Source organism: Triticum aestivum, chromosome 6B (genome assembly GCF_018294505.1).
Source record: "Triticum aestivum cultivar Chinese Spring chromosome 6B, IWGSC CS RefSeq v2.1, whole genome shotgun sequence".
NCBI lineage: Eukaryota > Viridiplantae > Streptophyta > Magnoliopsida > Poales > Poaceae > Triticum > Triticum aestivum.
This window is the reverse complement of record NC_057810.1, coordinates 688266333-688284781: the sequence shown is the minus strand read 5'-3', so window position 1 is coordinate 688284781 and position 18449 is coordinate 688266333. Positions and strand designations below refer to the sequence as shown.

Genomic DNA, 18449 nt, shown 5'->3' with positions numbered 1-18449 from the left:
CGAAATTTGACTCACAAAAAGAATGCGAAAGGGAGGAATTTACAGGACTAGTGTGTGTAGATAAAACGATCAAGCTATCTGATAACAATTCACTCGTTGATTAACACGCAGAGTAGATAAGAGACTACTTTGACATCGCCTTGAGAAAGAGCAAGCACAAGTGTTCTTCACTACTCATCCTAAATGCATGGGAATGGGAAATAATATAACAAGAAAACTAACATCAACATGCCCATTTCAGGCTCAATTGGCACAGATACCTGAAAATACTCATGGATGAAATCATGTACCACAAGAATTAAGTGATCATAACATAGGTCAACAAAGTTCAGAAACCTGGAGCATCCGATGCTAAAATAAGCACAATGTCTGATGAGTGATGACAAAGACCTTAAACCACGATGTTCAGAAACCATGGAGCACCCAATGCTAAAATAAGCAAAATAATCTGATGACAAAGACCTGAAACCACAAGTTACCATTGCCAAAAAATCTGAGCACTCTATGCCCTCTGATCAATGCACTTCCCGGTTAATCCACACAGTTGAAGAGATGCAATGAACTGACGAAACAGGGGCAAAATGTGGCAACATTTTGCATCTCGATAGTCAATTAGGATAGATGTAGCGATGTACCGAGTATAAGACTGCTAGCCCATTACCACTCTGCATTGATCACTCAGCTAATGCCCCAAGGACATGGCCATCAGCTTGACCATAAGAGATGGGCAGCTCACGCTAAGATGTTGTAAGCCATCGGTGGCTACGGTTGCCCTCAGATTTGTCGGAGCCGCAAGAAAATCGAAGCACGCCTTCTTCAACCCCTCACAGTGATGTTGCTCGGCTAGTAGCAGGATAGTCGCTGCAGTGCTGACGTCAATGTACTCACACAGCTTCTCCTCACAGATCAGCTTCAGCCGGTCCATTCCATACCTGTCTGCCGCGACGAGCAGATGCTGGCAGGTGACATCTTCCTCTTCCTTGCGCATCTCAGGCAACAAGCCGGTGTACACGAAACGGAGCAGCGCCTTGAACACCTCCGCCTCCATGTCTTCCACGCGCACAATGCCGCTTTCGACCTTGCCCTCCTTCATTGGTCCGAAGAGCTCGGCTGCGAAGACTGACGAGCGGGCTGCCAGCACACACCGGTGCGCGGCGATGGTCTCACCCCCAACCTCAAACACCACGTCGGCACCTTTCTCGGCCTCGAGGAGCTTGCCAAGGTCCCCCCGCAGGTCGCACGGGGGCACGGAGACGAAAGCCGCCGCCGCCGCATCCTGGGCGCGGTAACCATGGACGACAAGGATATCACACCGGACGGTGAACGAGTCGTTCTGTAGATTCTTGGACTTCTGCAGGTCCTCTCTTCTGATGAAGGTGGAGTACCAGTTGTAGAAGCAAGACCTCCTGGACGAGAATGTGACCACCGACGACGACGTCAGCCGCGCCGCCTGAATTTTCTCCGCCTCCCCAGAGAGGCAGAAGCAGTGCTTCGCCTTCACCGCTGCCGCGACATCTTCGTCGAGGATTAGGGAGAGGGATACGTAGTCCGCGACCGCCGAGCTTGAGCCGTTGGGGTAGTAGTCGATGCGCCAGCGGTGGCCGCCGACTGTGAAGGGCCGAGAACTGATCTTCTCTCCGGTGGGAAGGTTCTTGGTGCAGGAGTAGCCGTGGATGGTGAGAAAGTGGTGCCCGCTGGCCGTGTCGGCCACGATGGCGGACCTCGACGGCTTCCCGCCGACTCCGGAGGACGCCATTGCCGACCTGCTCCGCGGAATCGGGCACTCGCAGCTCTCGCGGCGGCGGCGGCGGCGGCGAAAGGGGGAGGAACGGAGAAAGGAGACGAGACTGATGGCGGCTTCTAGAGGAAGCTTTCCCACAAGGGCCAAGGCCCAAATCCCCACCGGGCTGGGCTCCACACGTCATCCTCTGTAATGGCTGGAACGAATTTTACATCTGAGTTTTAAAAAAAAAATCCGAGTTTCAAAAAAATGTCAAACAACCATAAATACGACCATTTTTTACCTGTGAAGAGAAAAAAAGGAAGTGGCACAACTTGGAAAAGTTTTGAAAATTATATTACTAAGCACGGACCAAAAATTGATCATGTGCTTTTTCCAAAATTCACAAGTGTGTGTTGGCATTTGATGATTTTTCTTAGTTCTTTTTTTCTAATTGTAGATATGAATTCTCGCCAAGCTAGCGACAAATACGTGTTTGACTCCGACCAGTAGATATGTTAGGATTTTTGTCCTCGCATGAGCGGCTCAAATGGATGGCGAAGCTTCGTATGTCTTCCGGGCTTCGATCCACCTCGAGTCTGTTCGTCGTGACAAATTCGACGGAGCTCTGACATAGATTTCCGTCAACTCCGTACGACAAGGTTAGTGTTTCTCGTCACGCATATTCCACGGCGAGATTTGGTGTCAAGTTCTTCTAATCGATTCAAGAGTTCAATGACGATGACCACGGATCCGGCGCACGTCATTTAGGGGCGTATGTATGAAGACTTCCTGACTGTTATCGATAAGGCTATGTCGGCTTCGGGACCGTAACGGCGATAGTCGTGTGTCGGTGGCCCATTCAGCCGGCACCGGTGGTCCTTTGGTAGTCCGAGGACCTCAATGTAATTTTTTTTTATTATGTCATGGTATTTTACACTTTGAGTGAATGTCTTTTCCACAAAAGAGGACGAGATTATGATTTTTCACATAAATTATATTGACACTCGCCACAATCATTTTAGGTCCTCTTTGGATTGCAGAGAGTTAAAAAAAGGAATAGAAAAAACATAGGATTAGGATGCCACATATTGAGAACTAGAGGATACCCCAGCCGTTGTTGCGAGAATCAATTGCATATGTTTTGAGTGATTTGATTGTATGAAACATGAATTGTTGAATTAATAATATATAAACTAAAACTAAAATATATATTGTATATTGTATTTTAATATTGAGTTAAAAATATTTATTGAATATAAGGGGCATAATATGAGGGAAAACTTTTTCCCATGCATGTTGAGTGAATCTTTGATGAGGTGGCATGTGTGATGTGGTGGGATGTGTGCATGAGAGCAAGTAATAAGGTTGGTCATGGTGAGAGTAACTTAGCTAGTAACATAACACAATCCAATGCAAATGTGCGTATGTGGCAAGTAGTTAATGCAGTGAGACTTGTTTGTGGTAACATATTAAGTTATTGTAACATAGTGTTTCCAAGAGAAAATTAGTCTACGAGCTAATAAATGAACTCATCTATTCTATGACATTACTACTATCATACTTTGCACTATGAAGGTAGTAATTTAGACTAGTGTCATATGACACTAGTACTATAAGTTACTCCCACTATGACCATCCTAATGGAAAATTTATTTCATGCATGTTATGGTGGGCCTTTCATGAGGTCAACTATTTAGGTGTATGAAACATGAATTGTTAAATTAATAACATATGAACTAAAACTAAAATACATATTAAATATTGTATTTCATTATTGGGTTAAAAAATATTTTTGGAATATAAGTGGCATAATATAAGGGGAAACTTTTTCCATGCATGTTCAGTGAACCTTCCATGAGGTGGTATGTGTGGATGAGATCAAATAATAATGGAAACTTTTTCTCACGCATGTTAGGATGGTCCTTTGATGAGATGGCATGTGTGCATGTTAAGATAATAGAGATAATGGGGATCAACTATTTAGGTATATTGTATTGTATTTCTACATGATATAGATGTCGATTAGGCACGGAGCAAGGTTCCTCCGCTCGTACCCAGCCGCGCGCTAGTGTTCCTCCTGTCTCCCATTGGCGCTGACGCTGGCACCAATCTACCTCATCTCATGTGTTCTTAGGGCCATGGAGGCGTGGTGGATCTCGACCCTTGCCAGCGGGAGGGCTTCATTTTTTATGCTTTTTTTAGCTTCTTAGGGGTTGTGTTCTGCTTAGAGAGATGAGGCGGCGGCGGCTCTCTCAAGATGGAATAAGGTTCTCCATGCCTAGCCCCCGTCTTGGTGGTGCTTCTAGCATCATCAGAGGTCGTGTAAAGGTTTGTCTCTCTGGATCTCGCGGGATTCGGTCGGCGTTTGTCTTCGGTGGATCCACATGGATCCGGTCTTTATCCGTGTGTGTTCATGTGTCTACATGTTGGATCATGCCTATCTAAGCTTCTCTTCAACGACAACGATTATTTGTTCTGGTGCACTGGTTTTATAGGGTCTTACCACGACGACTTCCCGACTGTCTACTACAACAACTTTTGCCCTACTCCAGGGAGGGAAAGGCGGTGATGGCGGCATGCCTTCGGTTCGTTTCAGTGCTTGTAGTCGTCGCTAGGTGGTCACGGATCCGGATGAATTTTTTATTATTTCTGATGTTCATTGTACTATTATGATTGGTGATGAGTAGATTGGAAGTTTTCTCGCAAAAAAATATATTTCTACATGATATAGGACACATAAATTTGGTAAGAGGTGTTTTTGGATGGTATAGAAGGTAAATCATAGGAATTTTGGAGGATTGATGAGAAAGTGTTGAAGGATAGAGTGCAAGTGTATTGGACTTCTCGAGTGGAAAATAAAATGAGGTTTGAGTTCTTGAGATTCCTATGTAACGAAGGACATAGGAATTTAGTAACCCCAATCCTAACACCGCTTCATGTTCGGGGTGAATTTTTTTCTCCCGACCTTTATTCATCGAGCACAATAGCGACGGACTTGGCTTGTTATCTTGTAGAAGGTATTGTGTGTTTGTTGTTGTGTTGGTCTTCATTGGCTCGTAGTATCGACAATCAGGATGAAAATCCTTGTCCAGGACATCTCTAGACAGACATGACGATGATTACGCAATAATAATTATGCTTTCTTGAAGGCGTTGTTGTGGCAGAAGTCGACTTAATCATAAGTGTTAATTTCATATCTTGTCATGGTTCAGACGTAATTGGTTTTGTTATGTACTCTGGCTAATACTTCCTCCGTCCCATAATGTAAGACATTTTTTGACACTACACTAGTGTCAAAAAACATTTTTACATTATGGGACGGAGGGAGTAATTAATATGAATGGTTGCGTGCATCATAATGAAGCAGAGACCAAGGGTTTTAACATCATTTTTGAGAAGAAGAAAATAAAGGCTATGATCCAGACTTTTCATAAGAAAAACACATATGGATTAGAATATCTAAATTCTTGTATTTTCCCTTCCAAAGAGGCAAAGAGTGCCTTAAGGAACGAATTTCTAAAAGGGGCTAAACGGACACTCCATTATACCGTATAACGGGGCCACTCTATTCTGTTTCACGTTATATTGGTTGTGGAAAAAAAAAACTGGCAGGGTTATGGTACAATGGAGTGTCCGTTTGCATCGTCATCTTTTGAGCCCAGGCAATTGTTTTCCAGTAGTCACCTCCATCCTTTTTTTCTACTCCCTCCGTTCCTAAATATTTGTCTTTCTACAGATTTCAACAAGTGACTACATACGAAGCAAAATGAGTGAATGTACACTCTAAAATAACATACGGAGCAAAATAAGAAGGAAAGAAGATACAAACAACATTTTGCTGAAGGTAGAGTGGAAGGAGACGACATCCCTAAAGTTCAGTCCATCAACCATACATAGCAACCTCTGCATGAAAGAGGAGAAATGGAAGATAAAAGGCAGACCCATATCTATAATTGGCACTGTGAATCTCCAAAGGAGCTTTGACAGTCAAACATAGGACAAGGAGAATCAACAGAGCCAGTTTTTTTTTTTTTTTGTACAGCATGAGATATGGCATATGAGACACTAAGTTTTACAGGGAAAGAAAACGAGCAGCCGATCTTCTACAGTATGTATTTTTGGCAAAGTAATTATATGGGCCACTGAACTTTGATGGACTACTGATATTACCTTTTTCTGGAACGGAACTTGCTGCTAAATCATAGGTCCTATCCTGAAGACCATGATGCCTTTTGTATGCACTGAAGCTAACCTAAGCTGGAGCCTTTCTTTAACAAGATGTGGAAGATGCCTTCATTTATAGTGATGTTCACGAAATAAATTTTCAGGTTCCACGTGACTTAAACACAAACCATGACAAGATTTTTTATGCTAATCCTCACAGTAGCATAAAAGATCAAGTTACTGGCATTGAGATAGACCATGATCGTCAACAAGAAGGTTTCCAATCAAGATGGTTTTTCCAGAAATTCTGGAGTATCTGCCACTCGATATCTGAGTGACACATCTGACAGTTGTGTGGGGTCTTTGTCTTTGGGCTACATGTCTGAGAATACACCTCCTCTAGATTTTTTTTTGAAAAAGGAGGAAAAACCCCCAGCCTCTGCATCAAGTGATGCATACAGCCATCTTATTAAAAGTAATATAATACACCTCCTCTAGATGGAGTCATAATTTACTTTTACCCACAATTTACAGAGGAACGCAGGGGGTTATAACAATCGGTACCTGTCTTGCTTGTAGAAGAACTATGTTGCAATTTCACACTGGCCTATTAACCAACACGACGCTTCTTCTGATAAACTGAAGCAAAATGTTGTCCTTAACAGTTAACATGTACTGAACACATAACTGACAAGTGACAACGACAATCTTAGAAGCAAGCTGGTTTTCATGATTTGACAGAGTTTTCATGATACCACTGTTCCAAATCACAAAATTCTCAAGGGTATACGTGCAGAATTCCTTGATAATAAATATCCTCTTTTCTTCATTTCCAACTAGTGTCAACCAACCATGTGTTTTGACTTTTGACGCACAAGGAGAAGGCAAACGAAGAAAATAACATGACCAGTGTAGACCAACGACCAAGCTATCTGATAACAAAGTACTTGTTGATTAACAGGCAAAATGGATGAGATACTGGTTTGAGATCTCTTTCAAAAAAACAAAGCATCAGTGTTTTGCGTTACTCATCCAAAGCATTCTACTCCCTCTGTTCCTAAATATAAGTCTTTGTAGACATTTCACTATGGACCACATACGGATGTATATAGATGCATTTTAGAGTGTAGATTCACTCAATTTACTCCGTAGGTAGCCCATAGTGGAATCTCTACAAAGACTTATATTTAGGAACGGAGGGAGTATATAATAATATAACCAAATAACCTACAGTAGAATGCCAATGAAGGTTCAATCAGCACATCTACCAGAAAGGGTGATCTATGATCTACACTGGCAAGCCTGCCATTGTTGAAACAATTTGATACATACAGTACTAATTAGCATCTCCTTATAAGCATATGTGGATGAAATCATGTACCACAAGAATCAAGTGATGATAACACAAGTAAAATAAAGTTCAGAAATCATGGAGAGCATCCAACGCGAAACAAGCTCAATGTCTCATGACAAAGACCTGAAACCGCAACCTAAGATTGCCTAAAACCCTAAGCATTTTATGCCTTGTGATTCCAACGCAGTTCCTGGTTCGTTGGCATAGTTGCAGAGATAGGATAAGCTCACAAAGCAGGGCAAAATCAGGCTAATTTTGCATCTTTTTTTAAGCGTATAATTTTGCATCTAAGAGCTAACCAGATTACTTTTAGTCTAGAAACATGTTTTAACATTGCTAGAACACTCAGAGGCATTATCCAATGACATGGCCATGAGCTTGACCATAAGAGACGGGCAGCTCTCGCTGAGATGTTGTAAGCCGTCGGTGGCCACGGTGGCCCTCAGATTTGCCGGCAGGGCGAGAAAATTGAAGCACGCCTTCTTCAGCCCCTCACAGTGGTGCCGCTCGGCCAGCATGAGGATGGTCGCCCCTCTGCCAACATCGATGTACTTGCACAGCTTCTCCTCGCAGATCAGCTTCAGCCGCTCCATGCCGTATCTGTCCGCCGCGACGAGCAGATGCTGGCAGGTGACATCCTCCTCTTCCTTGCGCATGTCTGGCAAGGAGCCAGTATACGCGTAACGGAGCAGTGCCTTGAACACCTCTGCATCCATGTCTTCCACGCGCACGCTGCTGCCGGCGGCATTACCCTCCTTCATGGGTCCGAAGAGCTCAGCCGCGAACACAGGTGAGCAGGCCGCGAGCACGCACCGGTGCGCGGCAATGGTCTCACTACCGACATCAAACACCACATCGGCGCCCATCTTGGTCTCGAGTAGCCTGCTAAGGTTCTGGCGCAGGTCGCAAGGGGGCACGGAGACGAAGGCCGCCGCATCCGCCGCACGGTAACCGTGGAAGACGACAATGTCGCACCGGACGGTGAACGAATCGTTCCTGAGATGCTTGGAGCTCTCCAGCTCATCCCTTTTGATGAAGGTACTGTATGCCCAGCCCCTCTAGGAGGGGAAGTGGTCCACCGGTCTCGACGCCATCGACGCCGCTTGAAGCGCCTCCTCCTCCCCGCCGGCGAGACAGATGTCGAACTGAGCTTTCACCCCCGGCGTGACGTCTTCGTGTAGCAAAAGGGAGAGGGAGACGAAATCCGCGACTCCGGCCTCGAGCCGTTGGGGTAGTATTCCATCCGCCAGCGGTGGCCGCCGATGAAGAAAGAGCAGGACTTGACGCGCTTTCCCGTGGGAATGGCCTTGGTGCGGGAGTAGCCATGGATGGTGAGAAGGTGGTGCCCGCTCGTCGTGTTGGCCACGACGACGGACCTTGACGGCCCTCTGCCGGCGCCGGAGGACGCCATTGCCAACCTACTCCGCGAGATTGATGTGGGTTGTTGGTGCAGCATGCAGATTTGGTCGAGGGTTTTGCGTGGCCAAAGGGTAAGTGGGAAAGTACGGAGATGAAGACTCGCCACGGGGCCCCGGGCCCCACATGCGAAAAATCGTACTATCAACGAGTTAACTCTTTTTTTTTTGTTAAAACAATCATAAATATCCAGGATATATAGGAAGACGCCTACTTCTGGAACTTGGCTAGCGAATACGACCATTTCGAGATGGAAAAAAGAAAACACAAGCAGCATGATTTTATTTTGCGGAAGGACGAAGATCTGTTATAAAAATTCATCGGAAGTACATAGCACTCAAACATAACGAAAATTACAAGGAGCATAGCTTTTTTCGCAAAGCTTTAAACATGGGAAATGATGAATCCCGAAAGTTCAGAATTTGACCATGGCAAATCGAACATTTTCTATGGCAACTTTAGTGACGTGAGGATGGCAAGTTTAGTTGACACACATAGCAATTTTCTGACAAAAAATAGACTTAGCACAAATTTGCCATGCTTGCCAACTTAAATTTTCATCCTCATGTCACTAAAATTGCCAACGAAAACGTTCGATTTGTCATGGCCAAATCCTGAGCATTCGGACGTTAACGGGATCCAAACATTATACTATAAATGATCATACAATTTTCCTATTTTCAGATGATGTGTGCTGTCATGCATAATTTTTGGATCCCTTCATTCCGAGATGATGCGTACAAGTGCCAAATGACCAAATATAGCAGATATTGCAGGTATAATATGTGGTAAAAATTTGCAGCTTGACTACCTTCATTCCTTGATCTTGCAGGTGCCTTGCAAACATAAAAGAAACATGCTAGTTAGTCACAAAGGTTTATAACGAAAAACTAAGAAGGAAAGAAGACTAATTAACAATGACAATTCACAAGGGTTTACCACATGCTTGTTTTTCCTCATAGCCAACTCTGGTCTCTACTCTTTCTTGCAGTTGGTGTACCTATGGCCTTGGAGGCCACAGTTGCTGCATGTTATAGTGGCCATTCTTGAACTGTCCTTTGGTTTAGGCACCTCAAATCTGCCCTTTATTCTCTTCTCTTTCCTTCTCCCCTTCTTCACATGAAATTTGGGTGGCTCTATGTCTGGTCCACTTGTCCTTGTCCAATCATGTTCACCAGGAACTGGATATATCATTGGTTCATATGCAGCAAGGTAAAAATGTTTTTTGAAGAAATTGCAAACATAGTCCTCTGGAAATCTTTTTGCCTTGTTAATTGCTGATATGGCATGGTTGCATGGTACTCCAGACAGGTCCCACTTTCTGCACCCACATGTGTAAACTTCCAAGTTTACAGCATGTGTTTGCTGGCCACTGGTCACTTGCCAAAGATTTACACCAGCTTGGATAGGTTTGCAGAATCTGGCCCTTTCCTTTTCCTCCTCAAGCTTCTCAGCATAATGTGGTGTGATCACCCACAGAGATTCCCTTCCTGACGATGGATTTTGAATCATGTGTTCCGTTGGGAGCGCCCCGTGGCGACTCGGGCGGCGACTCCGCCCCCTCGGGCGACTCCGGCGCGGCGTCGGCTTGGGTTCTGGTGCGGCGGGGTCCCTGCGGTGCTCCGGCGCCTGCCGCCTCGGCGTGCTCCCCTGGGGCAGGTCGTGCGGGGTGCGGCGGCCGGTTTTGGGCTCTGTCGGGGGACGCGACCGACGACGAGGATGGGGATTCCTCTCCGCGGTTGGCTCCTCCTCCGACGGGGGTGTCACTGGGCGATTTCGTGCTCGCGGCGGCTCGTGGCGGGGCTGGTCGGGTCGACCGGCGCCGCCGCTTTGCGCTGGGCGGTGGCGGCTCGCGGACGATGGCGGTTCGTTGCTGGCGGCTGGAGGCTCTAGTCTTGTGCGCTCCGGGGGTTCGTGCGGCGCTCCCGCTATCCACCCGGTGTGCCGGGCCCGCGGTGGCCCTGGAGTCGCCAGAGGCGTGGCCTGCTCTCCCAGTCTTGCCCTCGACGGCGTCGATGGCGACGGAGGCGACGCGGGTGGCGGAGGGGGCTGAAGCGCTAGGGTTGGCGTTGACTGCCCCTCCCCTGGGCCTGCTAGGGGCCTTTGGGCCTAGGCCGGCCCAGCTCAGTTCCCCGGTGACCGAGGCCCAAAGTGTGGGCCCATGCGCTGGTCCTGGACCGTGCGGCCCGCAGGGTCAGCCCGACCTGGGGGGGGGGCGCAAGCCTGCTGGCCAGCGCTATATATGGCTGCGCAGGGGCTGTCGCGACCCCTCGCTAGGGTTTCCGGCTCGTCTCAGCGAGGTGCGGCGCCACTGTCTCTCCGCCAGATCTCTCGTCCCCATACCTCCCCCTCCCCCTCTCACTCTGTCCTTTGCCGAGGCGACGGCCATGGGCGACCGCCGTGCGGACAAGCGCCCGATGGAACCTCCGCTCTCTGAGGAGGAATGGCGGCGCGAAAAGGCCCTCCAGGAGCAGGCGAAGCATGGCCAGCGGGCCAAGGCGGCGGGGCGTGCTGATGGTGGCAGTGGTTCTTTCCACGGTCAGGACGGCGGATCCGGGCGCGGCTACGGCAGCTTCCAGGGCCAAGACTCCGGATCTGGCTTCCATGGGCGCGAGGGGGATTGGGGTCCTCCTCCGCCCTGGTGGGGTCAACAAGAGAAGAAGAAGAAGTGCAAGCATGGAGCACGGCGTCGTGAACTGGAACGCAAGTCGCAGGACCTCCCCTGCAGCTATGGACATGGGGACCCGCTGGCTAAGAAGCCTCGGGCTTCGGTCACACCGCTCGCGGGGGTCGCGGCCGATGCGCCACGGGGCTCGGCGGCTGCCCCCATTCCGGTCGAGGAGGAGGGCGGGGAATGTTTCAAGTGTGGCCGGACTGGGCACTTTCAGGCCAAGTGCTCTCCCCCCTTTGTGTGATCTGCAAGCAGGAGGGCCACGCCTCGGCTTATTGCCCTTCGAGGGGCAAACAGCCGCACCTCCAGATCATGGGCAGTGCCATTCCGGGAGAGGGTTTCTTTTGCATGGAATTTGAGGACAATCTGTTGGCTGAGGGCGAGATCCCTAAGGTTGCCAATGGTGCCATCCTATCAGCGGAGCGGGGGAGGCTTTCGCTGCGCTCGCTCAAGCAAGAGCTGAAACACATGGTGGCTGGCGATTGGGACTGGCAGATTGAGCAGGTGGGTGATAATGACTTTGCGGTGGTGTTTCCTTCGGCTGATTTGCTGCACATGGCCAAGTCAAGTGGCAAACTCTTCCTCTCCATCCACGACATTACGGTTCTGGTGCGCGACTCGATTCAGGAGACGATAGTCCCCCTCTCCATGCCTGAGGTTTGGCTCCGCCTTCATGGCATTCCCAAGAAGCACCGTCGTGTTGATCGTCTGATGGAGGGGCTCAAGATGCTGGGTAGGCCGATCGTGGTGGATGATCTTTCCCTTATCCGGGTGGGACCGGTGAGGATGAAGTTTGGTTGCAGAGCTCCTGACAAGATGAATGGTTTTGTGCAAGTTTGGTTCAATCATGAGGGATACGCCATCCGGGTGGAGGTGGAGAAGCTTCCTCTGCGTCCTGGTGATGGGCCGGCGGCGCTCGGTCCCAACAACAACCCCTCTCACCCGGGCGACAAGAGTGTTGGTCCTCCTGGTCCGGGGACCGATGGGACTGCTGGTCAGCAGGTGCAAGACCCAAGGGCCCAGGGAGGGCAACCCAACGGAGGCTCGGGCCGCGCTATGGACGTGGACATGGCCGGCCAGGAGGAAGAACCTGAGGATAGTTTGCCAGACACGTCTATCGACACGGAAACTTGGAACCAGCTGGGCATTCAAGAACTGGCGCTCGACGATGGGAAGGTGAACGCGGAGCCTGGGACTCTGGCGATTGCGGACACGGCTGGGAGCAGCCCACCCCCATCCCACGCTCTGGTGGGGGCTTTCAACCTGGTGGGCTCGGCACCGCTGTCGATTGCTGGCCACGGCACTTCTGTTGGGTGTATTGTCGCGGCTGTCGCTCCCGTCTCCCCCTGTTTACCTGGTTCGGTCTCGGGTGTGGTGCTCAACGAGCCAGCCATTACCACCCCGTTGTCTAGCCATCGCAGCTCGGGGGGATCCGGGCGTGCCCCCAAGAAGTCGGCCGGGCGGAAGCCTACTGTCAAGCTCGCTACGCTTGCGCTCCCGTCGCCTGTGGCGCCGGTCGTGGTGGACCTTCAGGCGGCGCTGGGCTCTGCGGGCACGGTGGCCAGGGTGCGGCATTCTCGGGCTTCCCCGGTGCCTCAGCGTGCTCCAAGTGCTCGGGCCAAGGCGGCGTTGGGCGACCTCTCTTCCCTGGAGAGTGCGCAGCTTCGTCTGGTGGATAAGAACATGGAGATATTAGGTAATCCACCCCCTCCTTTAAGATTCTGAATGCTTTTACAGATCCGCAGCTAGCTACTATCTTAGACGACAGCGGGTTCGAATTAGGCGCGTATCATGGTGAGCTAGTGACTCTTATCCGTGCTCGCGAGGAGGCCCAAGCGGCTTTGACTAAGGCCGCTGCAGCGGCCAAGGCCAGGGAAGCCGAGGCCATGGCGCGGACGGCCTCTACCGCCCCTGTGTTTTCTGGTACCCCCCTTTGCTAGTCCTGTCGGAGGGGGCTGTCGCAACCAGGGAGGTTGTTGCAGCACCATCGACGAGCCGTGCCCAGGCTAAGAAACGTGTGGCAAAACCGGTGACCTCCAGAGGGGTTCGCCTGCGCAACCGCATAATCTGATGCGTTACATCTTTTGGAACATTCGGGGTTGCGGACACTCGGGTCGTCGTACGCAACTTAGGGAGTATATTGCTCGAGAAAGTATCAATGTGGTGGCTCTTCAAGAAACCATCAAAGCGGACTTTACTTATCGTGATCTTGCGTCCTATGATCCTCTCCATCGCTTCGTGTGGGGTTGGGTCCCTTCCGTTGGCCATTCGGGCGGTCTTCTCTTGGGCTGTAATTCTGATGTATGTGATGTTGTATCCTGGGACGTGGGTTCTTTTTTATCTTAGTCTCGGTTAAGCATAGAATCTCGCTCGCTTCCTGGGCGATTGTGTGTGTTTATGGACCGGCCGATCACTCGCGTGCGGCTGATTTCCTGAGCGAAATCCAAGTCTTGGTTGGGGCCAAGCAAGCTGCCAACATTCCCATCGTTCTAGGGGGCGATTTCAACCTTATTCGCTCGAGCGCAGACAAAAATAATTGCAACATCGACTGGTCTAGGATCTCCCTTTTCAACAACGCCATTGCGGCATGTGCCTTGCGGGAACTCGCTAGGACTAGGGCCAGATATACATGGACCAATAAACAAATCAATCTGGTCCGTAGAATCCTTGACCGCGTGTTCGTTTCGGCTGACTGGGAGATGATCTTTCCCATGTGTACCCTGGTCGCCGAAACCCGCATCGGCTCTAATCATGTCCCGTTGATTCTGGCCTCAGGGGAGGATAGGATCACACGTAGCAAGCGCTTCTACTTTGAATCGGGGTGGTTTGAGGCAGAGGGGTTCATCCCTCTGCTCCTCGCTCGCTAGGAGCTTGCCAGGACTGCGGGTGGTCGTTACAGGGGCCCCCTTGACACTTGGGTTGCGGTGGCCGGGGCCCTGCGTGGTTTCCTCCGTGGGTGGGGTGTTGGGGAACGTTGTAGAAAATTTAAAATTTTTCCTACGGTTTCACCAAGATCCATCTATGAGTTCATCTAAGCAACGAGTTATGGGAGAGAGATTGCATCTACATACCACTTGTAGATCGTGTGCGGAAGCGTTCAAGGGAACGGGGATGATGGAGTCGTACTCGCCGTGATCCAAATCACCGATGACCAAGTGCTGAACGGACAGCACCTCCGTGTTCAACACACGTACGGAGCGGATGACGTCTCCTCCTTCTTGATCCAGCAAGGGGGGGAGAGGTTGAGGAAGAAGGCTCCAGCAGCAGCACAACGGCGTGATGATGGTGGAGAGGCAGTACTCCGACAGGGCTTTACCAAGCACTCAATGGAGGAGGAGAGGTGTTGGGGAGGGGAGGCGCTGCGCCTTGGATCAAGTGTTCAGCCCTCCCCTCACCCCTCTATTTATAGGGGAAGGGGGAAGGGGGCCGGCCCCCTCTAGATGAGATCTAGAGGGGGGGCGGCGGCCAGGGAGGGGGGCTTGCCCCCCAAGCAAGGGAGGCGCCCCCACTAGGGTTCCCCCCCCAACCCTAGGTGCATGGGCCCAAGGGGGGGGGGCGCCCAGCCCTCCAGGGGCTGGTTCCCTGCCTCTTGCGGCCCATGAGGCCCTCCGAGAGGGGTGGCCCCTCCCGGTGGACCCCCGGAACCCCTCCGGTGGCCCCGGTACAATACCGATATGCCCTCAAAACTTTCCGGTGTCCGTATGACAACTTCCCATATATAAATCTTCACCTCCGGACCATTCCGGAACTCCTCGTGATTTCTGGGATCTCATCCAGGACTCCGAACAACATTCGGTAATCACATACAAGTCTTCCTAATAACCCTAGCGTCACCGAACCTTAAGTGTGTAGACCCTACGGGTTCGGGAGACATGCACACATGACCGAGATGGCTCTCCGGTCAATAACCAACAGCGGGATCTGGATACCCATGTTGGCTCCCACATGCTCCTCGATGATCTCATCAGATGAACCACGATGTCGAGGATTCAATCAACCCCGTATACAATTCCCTTTGTCAATCGGTGCGTTACATGCCCGAGACTCGATCGTTGGTATCCCAATACCTCGTTCAGTCTCATTACCGGCAAGTCACTTTACTCGTACCGTAATGCATGATCCCGTGACCAAACACTTGGTCACTTTGAGCTCATTATGATGATGCATTACCGAGTGGGCCCAGAGATACCTCTCCGTCATATGGAGTGACAAATCCCAGTCTCGATCCGTGTCAACCCAACAGACACTTTCGGAGATACCTGTAGTGCACCTTTATAGTCACCAAGTTATGTTGTGATGTTTGGTACACCCAAAGCACTCCTACGGTATCCGGGAGTTACACGATCTCATGGTCTAAGGAAGAGATACTTGACATTGGAAAAGCTCTAGCAAAACGAACTACACGATCTTGTGCTATGCTTAGGATTGGGTCTTGTCCATCACATCATTCTCCTAATGATGTGATCCCGTTGTCAATGACATCTAATGTCCATAGTCAGGAAACCATGACTATCTGTTGACCAACGAGCTAGTCAACTAGAGGCTTACTAGGGACGTATTTTGGTCTATGTATTCACACGTGTATTACGATTTCCGGATAATACAATTATAGCATGAATAAAAGACAATTATCATGAACAAGGAAATATAATAATAATCCTTTTATTATTGGCTCTAGGGCATATTTCCAACAGTCTCCCACTTGCACTAGAGTCAATATTCTAGTTACATTGTGATGAATCGAACACCCATAGAGTTCTGGTGTTGATCATGTTTTGCTCGCGGAAGAGGTTTAGTCAACTGGATCTGCGACATTCAGATTCGTATGTACTTTGCAAATATCTATGTTTCCATCTTGAACATTTTCACGGATGGAGTTGAAGCGACACTTGATGTGCCTAGTCTTCTTGTGAAACCTGGGCTCCTTGGCAAGGGCAATAGCTGCAGTGTTGTCACAGAAGAGTTTGATCGGCCCCGACGCATTGGGTATGACTCCTAGGTCGGTGATGAACTCCTTCACCCAAATTGCTTCATGCGCTGCCTACGAGGCTGCCATGTACTCCGCTTCACATGTAGATCCCGCCACGACGCTCTGCTTGCAGCTGCACCAGCTTACTGCCCCACCATTCAACATATACACGTATCCGGTTTGTGACTTCGAGTCATCCAGATCTGTGTCGAAGCTAGCGTCGACGTAACCCTTTACGACGAGCTCTTCGTCACCTCCACAAACGAGAAACATGTCCTTTGTCCTTTTCAGGTACTTCAGGATATTCTTGACCGCTGTCCTGTGTTCCTTGCCGGGATTACTTTGGTACCTTCCTACCAAACTTACGGCAAGGTTTACATCAGGTCTGGTACACAGCATGGCATACATAATAGATCCTATGGCTGAGGCATAGGGGATGACGCTCATCTCTTCTTTATCTTTTGCCGTGGTCGGGCATTGAGCCGAGCTCAATCTCACACCTTGCAATACAGGCAAGAACCCTTTCTTGGACTGATTCATTTTGAACTTCTTCAAAATCTTATCAAGGTATGTGCTTTGTGAAAGACCTATGAGGCATCTCGATCTATCCCTATAGATCTTGATGCCTAATATGTAAGCAGCTTCTCCAAGGCCCTTCATTGCGAAACACTTATTCAAGTAGGCCTTAATGCTGTCCAAGAATTCTATATCATTTCCCATCAAAAGTATGTCATCTACATATAATATGAGAAATGCTACAGAGCTCCCACTCACTTTCTTGTAAACGCAGGCTTCTCCATAAGTCTGCATAAACCCAAACGCTTTGATCATCTCATCAAAGCGAATGTTCCAACTCCGAGATGCTTGCACCAGCCCATAAATGGATCGCTGGAGCTTGCATACTTTGTTAGCATTCTTAGGATCGACAAAACCTTCTGGCTGCATCATATACAGCTCTTCCTTAAGATAACCGTTAAGAATGCCGTTTTGACGTCCATCTGCCATATCTCATAATCATAGTATGCGGCAATTGCTAACATGATTCGGACGGACTTAAGCTTCGGTACGGGAGAGAAAGTCTCAGTCAATCCCTTGAACTTGCCGATAACCCTTAGCGACAAGTCGAGCTTTATAGATGGTGACATTACCATCCGCGGCCGTCTTCTTCTTAAAGATCCATTTGTTTTCTATTGCTCGCCGATCATCGGGCAAGTCAGTCAAAGTCCATACTTTGTTTTCATACATGGATTCTATCTCGGATTGCATGGCTTCTAGCCATTTGTTGGAATCTGGGCCCGCCATCGCTTCTTCATAGTTTGAAGGTTCACCGTTGTCTAACAACATGATTTCCAGGATAGGGTTGCCATACCACTCTGGTGTGGAATGTGTCCTTGTGGACCTACGAAGTTCAGTAGCAACTTGATCCGAAGTACCTTGATCATCATCATTAATCTCCTCTCCAGTTGGTGTAGGCGCCACAGGAACATTTTCCTGAGCTGTACTACTTTCCGGTTCAAGAGGTAGTACTTCGTCGAGTTCTACTTTCCTCCCACTTACTCCTTTCGAGAGAAACTCTTTTTCCAGAAAGGATCCGTTCTTGGCAACAAAGATCTTGCCTTCGGATCTGAGGTAGAAGGTATACCCAATGGTTTCCTTGGGGTATCCTATGAAGACGTATTTTTCCGACTTGGGTTCGAGCTTTTCAGGTTGTAGTTTCTTGACATAAGCATCGCATCCCCAAACTTTTAGAAACGACAACTTAGATTTCTTTCCAAACCATAATTCATATGGTGTCGTCTCCACGGATTTAGACGGTGCCCAATTCAAAGTGAATGTAGCTGTCTCTAGAGCGTATCCCCAAAATGATAGCGGTAAATCGGTAAGAGACATCATAGATCGCACCATATCCAATAGAGTGCGATTACGATGTTCGGACACACCGTTACGCTGAGGTGTTCCAGGCGGCGTGAGTTGTGAAACGATTCCACATTTCCTTAAGTGTGTACCAAATTCGTGACTAAAATATTCTCCTCCACAATCTGATCATTGGAACTTTATCTTTCGGCCATGTTGATTCCCTACTTCATTCTGAAATTCCTTGAACTTTTCAAAGGTCTCAGACTTGTGTTTCATCAAGTAGACATACCCATAT

At 49.0% G+C, this 18449-nt stretch overlaps 1 protein-coding gene and 1 pseudogene across 1 annotated transcript; both read right to left on the bottom strand.

Moving 5' to 3' along the window:
• Nucleotides 1-257: 257 nt before the first annotated feature.
• On the bottom strand, nt 258-1887 carry LOC123134883 (BTB/POZ and MATH domain-containing protein 1-like). Its single transcript, XM_044554035.1, has one exon. It carries the CDS (start codon nt 1754-1756, stop codon nt 683-685), a length of 1074 nt encoding a protein of 357 aa, XP_044409970.1. The 5' UTR covers nt 1757-1887; the 3' UTR covers nt 258-682.
• Nucleotides 1888-7555: 5668 nt separating this feature from the next.
• Nucleotides 7556-8652, bottom strand: LOC123134882 (BTB/POZ and MATH domain-containing protein 1-like; annotated as a pseudogene).
• Nucleotides 8653-18449: the final 9797 nt, after the last annotated feature.